This window comes from Nicotiana tomentosiformis, chromosome 2 (genome assembly GCF_000390325.3).
Source record: "Nicotiana tomentosiformis chromosome 2, ASM39032v3, whole genome shotgun sequence".
In the NCBI taxonomy this organism is placed as follows: domain Eukaryota; kingdom Viridiplantae; phylum Streptophyta; class Magnoliopsida; order Solanales; family Solanaceae; genus Nicotiana; species Nicotiana tomentosiformis.
This window is the reverse complement of record NC_090813.1, coordinates 166,320,893-166,332,439: the sequence shown is the minus strand read 5'-3', so window position 1 is coordinate 166,332,439 and position 11,547 is coordinate 166,320,893. Positions and strand designations below refer to the sequence as shown.

Below are 11,547 nucleotides of genomic sequence, written 5' to 3'. Positions count from 1 at the left end.
CATGAGATCGCGTTCACAAAGAGTTAGGTGATTTGGAGGAGATTTTTTCTACTCGTTCGCAAAGGGTCTGTGCATGAAGGTATATGAGTTCGTGAAGGTTGAATCGCAGATGCAAAGGGCGATTGGGAGCTGGGAGATTTGTGCTTTGCGTTCATGGGGTGCGTTTGTGTTTTCGATATTTGGGCGCTGTCACGCCCCAAACTCAGGGAGCGCGATCAGCGCTCAACCGAGAGAACCCGGCTGAGCAAGCCTATTAGACTTACTTCTACCCAAACTCATCCATGAATAAAAAGGATATGTACTCCTAATCAATCAGTGAAAAGATTTTATTAACTTCCTTTTCATTCCCATTAGTAGCTTCATTCATAATTTCCAAAACATTAGGAGTTTATAGAATTAATAAAAAATATAATTTCCAAAACATTAGGAGTTTATAGAATTAATAAAAAATATAATTTCCAAGTACCAACATTTCTAGTTCAATTCATAACATCAGCCCTAACCCACAACCTGTCTACGGAGCCTCTAAATACAATAGAAGGGTAATATGGAAATGCCGGCAACAAGGCCCTGACTATATCTCAAAACACTGTACATGAGAAACAAAAGATACATGACCCCGGAATGAAGTGGGGCTCACCAAATCAGCTGAAAAGAGTGTACTGCTATCACTGATCAATGCCGCTTGCTGAAGAACCACCTGCATCCATTAAAGATGCAGCGCCCCCGGCAAGAGGGACGTTAGTACTGTCGAATAGCACTAGTATGTATAGCTAAAAATCCTCTTTCAAAATAGAATGCCCATATAAGAAAAGGCAACACATAAAAATAGCAAGTCACAATCAACAATATCCAAACGTCCAGTTAAAACATAATAATTTCCAAAATACAAACTTCATATATAATTTTGTTTGGGAGATCATTAGCACCGATATACCGCTGTCTTTGTTAGCACGGAATCCGATCACGCCCGATCGTCTAGGCCATCTCCCCACGAACAATGTGGTTTGACATGTGATACGAAAGAAAGTTGTTACCAATAGTAGTACCACCATATGCGCAATATGGCGTCTGATCTCCACCCGATCAGCTAGGCCGCCTTCCCACATATGCCGTGTGGGTTGTCTTTTCCAATCCAAAAAGGTTCCAGTTTCATCCCAATTAAGGGGAATAATATCACAATTTCTAAAGGTTCCAATTTCATCCTAAATAAGGGGAATAATCCCAATCCACCCCTACACCGGCACGTGTAGTTTCAGGTGTGGGCCTTATGACCCACCTTTTCTCGGTATTGCTAATGATGCTCCCAAAAATAGTTTTGATTTGATTTGCAAATAGAAATATCATAAATACAATTGTACTGACCTCAACATCTTTCACATTGTATGAATTCTCATTAGTATTTCCAGTCATCCACAACGACAATATTTCCTTGGCTCATTAAGCCATTCACAAGATTCTTTATTCCTGACACGATGGATGTATTTCATATTTCACACTTTCACCTCTTTCAATTTCAAAGATCACCATCAAGTATCAACATATAAGATATTTCAGAAATCATATACTTCAAATCCATTTGAAATGGAAACTTCAAACACAAATGGTTTCTTCCCAAAGAATGAGGCATACCATCCAACAATAGAAACACATGAAAATCATAAACAATCAATACACCATTTATCCTTACAATGCTCTTCCCTAGCAATGACAATGTACCAGTTCAACACATGAGTATATAGAACTCGAATCACACTAGATATATTTATAAAGCAAAGCATTAGTTAAAGCAGCCACTAATGGGCATAAATTCAGTACAAAAGCTCTTAGGCAAATTCTATTTTCCAAATCACTTTTAACACAGTTGAGTCGAGGATCATTTCATATTCTTTATCGCATATTCTCAAATCATTTGCACTACTAGACACAATCATAACTTAAATTCTTGGCACGTTGGCCACACTCTATATCCCCAATTAACTTATTTCACTTCCAACCATCTTTATAGATTATCAACAATAAGATATTTCCAAATCAAGACTTTAGGTACACATACGAGCAATTAAGAGTCTTAATAATATTGAGATTTTCTCACACAATTTGGCATACTCTCTTTCATTGAAAATATGACTCAAAGCCATAACCTTTTAATACGCAACCCATAATTTGAAACTTACGGAAACATTATGGAATTCAATTCCAAGAGAGAATGTTTAGCCAACATACCTCAATCGAGCTTCCTTAACTCTAGAATGATCCGGAATTCTTAGCAATCCCGATCTATTTTGAGACATAACAAAATTGAACCATAATTAGGAAGATATTCATGGTCTTAGCTCATTTGAGCATTTTATCAGACACTAGGTGTGCAAATTTAACCACAAGGTTCTTCTACAATATTTCCTTCACTGCACAACCCAATCCTTACTTATTTCAGCTCAACAATCTTCCCACAATTCTTATTGGTACATGCATGTATAAATAATAATCTCATACCCATGAATCATACTCCTAATCAACCATTTTCTACCCAAATTCGAAATTGAAAACTAGGGTATGAAACCTTACCTCTTAGATGAAGAACTTATGGGTTTTCCTTGTTAATCTTCCAAGATTTGAGCCTTGATGAATAATTAGCCTAGGGTTTTCCTCTCTTTCTAAAACACTCTCCTTTCTCTCTAAAACATCAGATTTTTGCTTAAAAACCCAAAACATGTATTTAACGAAGTAGGGTCGGGTTTTTAAAAACCCAAAAATGGAGCTCTGGAACAGGTTCTGCGGTCGCATATGCAACCGCATAATGGATATGCGGACCGCATATCGGTCGCATAATTACAGACCAAAACGATCAAAAAGCTGTCCATGTATGCGATCACTATGCGGTCCGCATAACTATTATGTGATCGCATAATGTACCGCATAACAGTTATGCGGTTGCATAGCCGACCGCATAATTGCCCCCAGACTGGCCCTTCTCCTGCTCACTTATGCGGCTATTATGCGGTCGCATAATGGACCGCATAAACACTCTTTTCCGCCAAAAATTTTCCTTTACTTTTCGGTGCATTGTTCAACCCAAAAAGCCTTTATACTATCCTCAAACACGTAAGCCTATTACGGCACCATGAAACCTTGAATTCACTTGCGAAATTTACTGGGCTTTACACTGAAATACTTCAAAATTTTCTGGGGTGTTACAGGCGCGCTGGTTAATGTGTTCACGATCCCTTTGTCGCGTTCGCGGTGAAGGTATTTGGTACGAGGCACTTTTGTGCTTCGTGAACGCGAGGCTTCTTCCGCGTTCACGAAGGGTTCACGTGGACAACATTTTAAAGTACTCTATTTCAAATGTTTTTGGTAATTTTATCACATTTTGGGTTGGGGAGCTTGGATTTGGGCAATTTTGGAGAGAATATTTGCCATATAGATTGAGGTAACTATTTTTTACTCGGTTTTGATTATTTTACATGATTCCATCTTTGATTTTGACATTTAATTTGTTGAATCTAGAATAGAAATTGGGGGGTTTCTATGAAAACCTTTCTAAAGTGAATAATTGGGTTTTGAATTTCGGTTCGAAGTCAGAATTGTATGAAATTAGTATGGTTGGACTCGTATTCGAATGGGTTGTTAGAATTTGAACATCTCCTTGAATCTTTCCCAAGCTTAAAAAATCATTTCTATCTCAATCTGGCAGAAATTGTGGATTTCTCTTCTGAATTACCCTATTTTTGCAGCTGAGAAGCACTTTTTGAGAAACATTTTAGTCAAATCTTCCCATGTCCTGATCGGCCCCTTGGGTGAGCTACGAAGCCAGTGCTTCGCGTCATCCTTTAGTGAAAATGGGAGTGCCCTTAAGTCGATCGCATCTTTTGATACTCCATTGTACTGGAAGGTGTTCATGATTTCCTCAAAGTCCATCAAGTGAATGTTTGGATCTTCATTCACCTCCCCGCTGAAGATACAATTGTTTTGGATGGTTTGAAGCAAGCCTTGCTTCAACTCGAAGTTATTTGCTGCTATGCGTGAAGGTATGACCCTTGATAGTCCCTGATTATAGACTGGTCTAGCATAATCACCTAATAATTTCCCATGCCTAAGTGTTGCATTCTCAAACTGGTCTTAAACCAAGGGTCGGTTTAGATTGAATCTTCGACCCCCACTATCTTTGATAGTCTCCTCAGTAGATCTAAGGGCTACCTCAGCTGCTATCCATGAAACTTCTTCTCTATGTTGTGCTACCTCTCTTGCTGCTAAGCCTACTCCATCAATGTTTTTGTTTTCCATTTTATATTGAGTCGAAATATGACCTAAGAAACTTTATGTTAATTCTCTTTCTTTTCTCAATTGTCGCAAGTGTTTTTCTAACTCATGTTTGTAGGGTATCACTTCTTTTGAAAAAGATCGATTCATACACCAGAGAAGTTAAACTTGTATCCTGCACATAAGTGAGAAAACATGAATACAATCAAATAAAATTGATTCCTGAATTAGTACTGAACACTATTTTAAACACTTGATTGTCAATCCCCAGCAACGGCGCCAAAATTTAACGAGCGCAAAACACAACACAGAATTATTGCTCGCTAGTCAAATATATTATAGTTAATTATCGTCTTCATAGGGATTGAATTTAAACAATGTTCGAATAATCTTCAGTAGATTACTATCCTTTAAAATTAACACTTGATTTAATGATTATCAACTACAATTAACTACTAAAAATTAAGTAATTAACAATCAATCAAAAAGGATAGCAGATGAGCAACAAAGAAATATCAATGAGAGAAATAAGGGTAATTGACTAGACAGGTGCAAGATAGTTGACTCAGGATCCAATTCTTGAGTTAGTTCACTCTATAATATTGTTTATTCTCACGAATTCAACAAATAATTAGATTACACTTGAAGTTAATGTTCTTCTTTCGATTAAATGTTAGCTTCAGTAATTAATCCAATTGAAGCACGGTAAACAATTGCAATGAATAAAATGATGGTTATGATCTAAAGGGTAACTTCTCACGAATATTTCCCTATTTTCTAGTTCGATTAACAATTCAAGAGGCTTTTTCGATTACCTATTTGAATCACTAATTTAAACTAGAGCATAAGATGTAAAGAAATTCAATATTAAGCTTCTCTATCAATTAAGCAAAATAAGAAATAACTTCACAATACGAATTAAACTCCATTAATTAATTCCAACAATTATAAAGAATCGAATTCCTAATCAAGTTATCAAAATACTGTATCTGTCAACACCCTAATGGAAATTACTCCATAGCAATGGAAAATGTCATCTGAATAAGGTTTAAAAACATAGAAAACATCAATGCTAATGATTCGATACAAACTCCCGTATTGCATCGATCGTTGGTTGAAATCTTGATGAATTCTTGTGTCTTCTTGCCTTAATTGCTTCTCAAATATTTTACAACAACAACTAACCCAGTTTGATCCCAACAGGTGGGGTCTGGGGAGGGTAGTCTGTACGCAGACCTTATCCCTACATAATGCAGGTAGAGAGGCTGTTTCTGATAGACCCTCGGCTCAGGAAGGGCAAGAAGAAGAATAGGAAAGCAATGAAGGAAGAAAAATGGAAGAGAAAAGAAAAAGGGAGAGATAAAGGATAAGTAGTACTCAATAATAGCAACAGCAAAATACAATACCTGAGGCGAACAAAACCAGATAACGTAATAAAAATATAAGAATATGAAGAGACATGCATGCTACTAAGACTATCGGTGAACAACTATAAACTACCCACTAACCTTCTACCTTAATCCTCGACCTCCACACCTTCGACCTCCTGCCTAATCACCTCTCCCCAATACTTCTTAGGCCTACCTCTACCTCTTCTCAAACTCTCCATGGCCAACCTCTCACACCTCTTGACAGAAGCATCAATGCTTCTTCTCTTAGCATGTCCGAACCATCTCAGCCTCGACTCCTGCATCTTTTCCTCCACGGAGGCTACTCCCACTCTGTCCCGGATAGCTTCATTCTTAATCCTATCTCTCCTGGTACACCCACACATCTATCTCAACATTCTCATCTCTGCTACTTTTATCTTCTACACGTGGGAGTTCTTGATTGGCCAACACTCGGCTCCATACAGCATAGCCGGTCGAACCACCACTCAATAAAACTTACCCTTAAGGTTTAGCGGTACATTCTAGTAACACAAAACACCGGAAGCGAGCCTCCACTTCATCCATCCCGCTCTGATGCGATGCACGACATCTTTGTCAATATCCCCGTTACCCTGGATAATAGACCCGAGATACTTAAAACTTGCTCTCTTGGGGATAACTTGAGCATCAAGCTTAACCTCTACGTCTGCATCATGGGTCCCATCACTGAATTTGCACTCCAAGTATTCTGTCTTGGTTCTACTCAGTTTGAAACCTTTAGACTCCAAGGTCTTTCTCCAAACCTCCAACCTCGCATTAATTCCGCTACGCGTCTCGTCAATCAACACTATATCATCGACAAATAGCATGCACCAAGGCACCTCCCCTTGGATGTGACGCGACAGTACATCCATCGCCAAAGCAAACAAAAATGGGCTAAGAGTCGATCCCTGGTGCTACCCCATCACCATAGGGAAATGCTCCGAGTCACCACCCACAGTCCTTACCAGAGTCTTAGCATCACCATACATATCCTTAATCACCCTAATGTATGCTACTAAAATACCACTAACCTCCAAACACCTCCACAAGACCTCCCTCGGAACTTTATCGTATGCTTTCTCAAGGTCAATAAACACCATATGCAAATCCTTCTTCATTTCCATGTACGGCTCCACTAATATCCTTACCAGATGAATCGCTTCCGTAGTCGAACTCCCCGGCATGAGTCCAAACTGATTCTCGGAAATAGACACGTATCTCCTCACCCTGACCTCCACCACCCTCTCCCAAACCTTCATAGTGTGACTCAACAACTTGATACCTCTATAATTGTTGCAATTTTGAATATCACCCTTGTTCTTGTAAAGAGGAAGCATCGTACTCCACCTACATTCTTCCGGCATCTTCTTTGTCTTAAAAATAACATTAAACAACTTAGTGAGCCACTCCAAACCTGCCCGCCCCGCGCTCTTCCAGAATTCCACCAGGATTTCGTCTGGCCCCGTCGCTCTGCCCCTGCACATCTTACGCATCACCCCTTCCACCTCCTCTACCGTAATCCACCTACAATACCCAAAATACCGCCGACTCTCGAAGTGCTCCAACTCATCCAGCACAATGCGTCTATCCCCCTCCTTATTCAACAGTTTATGGAAGTATGTTTGCCATCTTCTCCTAATGAGTGCCTCATCAATCAACACTTTGCCATCCTCGTCCTTCATACACTTGACTTGGTCTAACTAGCGGGCTTTCCTATCCCTCACCTTGGCCAACTGGTACAACCTTTTGTCCCCACCTTTGCCCTCAAGCTCCTCGTACAAATGAGCAAACACCGCGTTCTTTGCTTTTCTGTAACACTCCGGATAAGTCCTTTTTTCCTCCTCATTTGTACTCTCTACTAGCTTCAAATAAGCAGCTTTCTTAGCTTCCACTTTACCTTGAATCTCTCCATTCCACCACCAGTCCCATATATGACCCCCAGGAGAGCCCTTTGTGACCCCTAAGACCTCTCTAGCAGCTACCCTAATGCAATCCACAGTCGTGAACCACATACTAGACGTATCCCCCCTACTCATCCAGGCCCTCATAGCCAACAATTTCTCCCCTAACTCCTAAGCTTTGCCCTTCGTCATGTTACCTCACTTGATCTTAGGTTGCCTACACCCCGCCCTCTTCCTCCTACTCCTCTTTATCTCCAGGTCCAAAACTAGCAGCCTATGTAGAGTCGTGGGGTGCTCACTTGGGATGACCTTGCAGTCAGTGCAAAGACTTTTATCGCATTTCCTGCAGAGAATATAATCAATCTGAGTCTTGCCTATTGAATTCCGGAAAGTGACCAGGTGCTCTTCCCTCTTCGGAAAACTCGAGTTAGTTATAACCAAATCACAAGCTCTAGAAAAATCCAACAGTGAATTACCTCCCTCATTCCTATCCACAAAACCGTACCCGCCATGCACATCATCATAACCCCTAGCACTAGCCCCAATATGACCATTGAAATCTCTGCCAATGAACAACTTCTCTGTGTGCGGGATACTATGCACCATCTCGTCCAAATCCTCCCAGAATTGCATCTTGACCTCATGGTCCAAACCTACCTGAGGAGTGTATGCACTAGTAACGTTTACAGAAAACCCACCAACTACCAGCTTAATACTCATCAACCTATCATTTACCCTCTTAACCTCAACCACGAGCTCCCTGAGGTCCTATCTACTAAAATACCTACCCCATTCTTACCCCCAGCGCTCCCTGAGTACCATAGTTTAAACCCGTCTACATCTCGTGCCCTAGTACCCTTCCATCTAGTCTCCTGAACACACGCTATGTTGATCTTCCTTTTCTGAAGAATCTTACCTAACTCTATAGACTTTCCCATCAACGTCCCAATGTTCCAAGACCCAATTCTCAGCCTAGAGGCTTTCTTAACCCCCTCCCACCCCTGGACCCTAACCCCAGCCCCACCCGAGGACATGACCTTACTCTCACATCATTCACTACCGCCACTATAAGCAAAAGGTATTAGGTAAACACTACCACTAAGAACCAATAACGGGAATGAAGGACTCTAAGCTACGAACCCGAGAGCTAAAAACAACTCAAAGGAGTGACTACCACATCTACGAAACTACCCCTATGCAAACACAAAATTAAAATGAATATATGAAACCTTAGGCTTAAAACACTAGTAGAAAAGATAGAAAAAGCAATTAATCCAATCAAAATTACCGCCAAGGCAATAGTAAATAGATGTGCGCAAATACAATTCAAGAAAGATGGAACCTGGATCACAATCAGGGATGTCCGGACGCACTTCCAAATCCGTTGAATACTGCTGCTCCCGAACCCGTGAGTAGGAAAGTTTCAGCAATTTTTCAATTTCACCGGAATTTCACCGCAAATAAAAAAGAGTACTGTCAAAGTGGAGATGTCCGAATCTTCTTGATGGAACATGAAATAGAAAGCCACTGGTAATTGCACAGCAGAAAAAGCGATTCTCACAACACAAAGAAAAAATCTATCCTCAATCAATGGAAAGCGAAATTGTGACTCGAATCTCCAGGATATAGTTCGAGTTGGTGGCTGAAGAGTTTCTTTTATTTATCAAACTTTATCCAAATCTTCTTCCAAGAAAAGAAGAAATCTTCCAAGTACACTAGGTCAAAATTCCAGGTACGACAAACAAGAAGAAGATCAAGATTATAAATCCTCTTCAAAATCCGAGTTCTCAAAGGAAGAATCCCGTCTTGAAAAACAAATTATCCGTAATTATAATTTCTTTAGCAAGATCCAAATTTGTTGTTAAGTGAACACAATAATCCCTGTACTGTATAGAATAAGGTGGATGTTGCCGGATAAAGAGAGTCGCCGAGGAGTTCGCCGGGGAAAGAGATGGAAGAGACAACGAGTAACTTGATTAAACCAAGATAATTAAACACATGCTGATGAAAAACCTTTCAGTAGAATACTTTTGCTACAATCACACCCTTTCCAAATTAAAATAAATCAATACCTTTTGCAATTGCTGGAAAACAAAAAGGCTTCTCAAATCTTTTGTAGGTCAAAAATCCTCTAAATATCATGTTTTTGATGTATTTATACCATGTAGGAACGGGCTCGGACGAAACTACTCTTTCCTAGACAAAATAGGAAATAAATCTAAGTAATTTGTACAGACGCGTCGTGCCATGCGGCATGCTTGTGAGGATATTCAGAGAGCTCAATGTGACAGGTAGCCACTTTTACATAGCCGCGCCGCACCATGCGGTTCCCCGTGCGGCACGACAATGTTGTTTTCTCAGAGTAAATCGTTTCTTCCACTTCTCAAAGCTCCAACTTGTTCGATTTAGCTCCAAATTGACTTTTTAACTCGGAATCACTTCCTGCAAGGCATAATACTCACTATCATTTAAGCTCAAACACACGTAAAATGCAATAGTTAGAGTGCAAACTATGGCTAAAACATGGGTTTCTAGCCTACCATCACCATGCCATAGTTGACATCATCGAGAACTCTTCGCAACCCAATTTCTCATAACCAAAACATTAGAACTAAATCCTTCTAAATCAACCAAGTCACGTAGACTACTAAGAGCTAGAGTACCTCAGTATGAAAATGCATGCACTGAAGGACCCTCTAATGAATATGAAACCGTTCCTCTCACCTTATGATACCGCAACATAGAATCACCAATAATTATATAGAATACTGCAAGTCTCAGCACCATCCAATGCAAGCCCCAAGTCCTAACCATACGCAAACCCGAAAATACTCAAATACCACATATGAGTCTGGAACCCATTGGAACCTTCTCGAAAGTCATTCACCTTGCTCTAAAGCATCCTTGATGTGACCTTTTCTCAAATCATAGCTGATCTGCAAGCACATCCTACTCCAAGAACTAATATAATATGTGACCATGCAATCCGATCGTTAATGGAAAACTACCCTACTTGGCTCGAAGCCATAGAGCACATCATCTATAACACATAACACCCTTCCTTCGTAGCTGCCCCAGTCTCGCACTGTTAATCAGTTGAATACTTCATAAACGCATTTGAATCTAGTTAAAAACACTCCAAGGATTCTACCAAGTGCATACTCACCCTGGCGACAGTCAAGCCAACCTCCTCAAGCCCCCGAAATTGTAGTATATGCATTCCACTGAACAAAAGCCCCATACGAATCACACATCCTCAAATCCCACCGGCTAGCCTCAAATCAACATCTCCCCATGACCCTACCACAGTCACAACAACTAAGTAACCAATTAATCTTCTCGAGCCCGTACTCATCACCCAGATATAAGAATCCGCTTCATCCCATAGATGAACAACTAAAAGTTCTACCCACACATCCGCATCTAAGTCTGGAAAACACATCGACACAATAATTAAGCATCCACAAAACCCATAGTCCACCCATAGCGTTACAATCCATCGGTGTATATCTGATACCCAATACGCAACATCACGTATGAGCGAATGGACGGATATCAAAGGTATAAGCTTCAAGCTGAAACAACATCACATGATAAGGAATGAAAGATGGGAAGTTTCCTAGATGCCATTTAGCCTCTTAAAGATAAGTATGGACATCATCATATCGATATGCAAGACTCTACTAGACACTTGCTCATGACTCGTACAACCTATGAACCTAAAGCTCTGATACCAACTTGTCACGACTCAAAATCCCACCAATGTCGTGATGGAACCTAACTTGCCCACTAGGTTAGACAAAAAGTGCAAGTTACTATTAAACATAGAAATCATCAATATGTAAATAAAATTGCAATGGGATTTAACACAACTATCCCGAGGACTAGTAGTACAAGTCACGGGCCACTATGATGTGGATATACAAAGCTGGTGAAATGATTTATATACAACATCTGTTTGAAAATTACAT

At 40.1% G+C, this 11,547-nt stretch overlaps 2 protein-coding genes across 2 annotated transcripts; both read right to left on the bottom strand.

The window, feature by feature from the left end:
- Positions 1-4,425: 4,425 nt before the first annotated feature.
- LOC138906014 (uncharacterized) lies at positions 4,426-6,547 on the bottom strand. The gene is made up of 4 exons (XM_070194532.1): positions 6,210-6,547; positions 5,822-6,020; positions 5,500-5,669; positions 4,426-4,438 (listed from the first exon to the last, which is right to left on the bottom strand). Exons 1-4 carry the CDS (start codon positions 6,545-6,547, stop codon positions 4,426-4,428), a joined length of 720 nt encoding a protein of 239 aa, XP_070050633.1.
- Positions 6,548-7,375: 828 nt separating this feature from the next.
- On the bottom strand, positions 7,376-8,296 carry LOC104117470 (uncharacterized). The gene is made up of 2 exons (XM_009628532.1): positions 7,779-8,296; positions 7,376-7,658 (listed from the first exon to the last, which is right to left on the bottom strand). The coding sequence occupies exons 1-2, from the start codon at positions 8,294-8,296 to the stop codon at positions 7,376-7,378; spliced, it is 801 nt and encodes a 266-aa protein (XP_009626827.1).
- Between the last annotated feature and the right edge of the window lie 3,251 nt (positions 8,297-11,547).

Bases quoted from the DNA above. Each gene is read 5' to 3' on its own strand.
- LOC138906014 (XM_070194532.1), bottom strand. From the start codon at position 6,547: ATGGATGTACTGTCGCGTCACATCCAAGGGGAGGTGCCTTGGTGCATG. The intron at 6,021-6,209 runs GTGGAGGCTCGC...TGGGTGTACCAG, and splicing joins ATCAGAGCGGGATGGATGAA to GAGAGATAGGATTAAGAATG. The intron at 5,670-5,821 runs GTGATTAGGCAG...TGTTCGCCTCAG, and splicing joins CTAAGAAGTATTGGGGAGAG to GTATTGTATTTTGCTGTTGC.
- LOC104117470 (XM_009628532.1), bottom strand. From the start codon at position 8,296: ATGAGTATTAAGCTGGTAGTTGGTGGGTTTTCTGTAAACGTTACTAGT. The intron at 7,659-7,778 runs GTGAGGTAACAT...GGATTGCATTAG, and splicing joins TGTAGGCAACCTAAGATCAA to GGTAGCTGCTAGAGAGGTCT.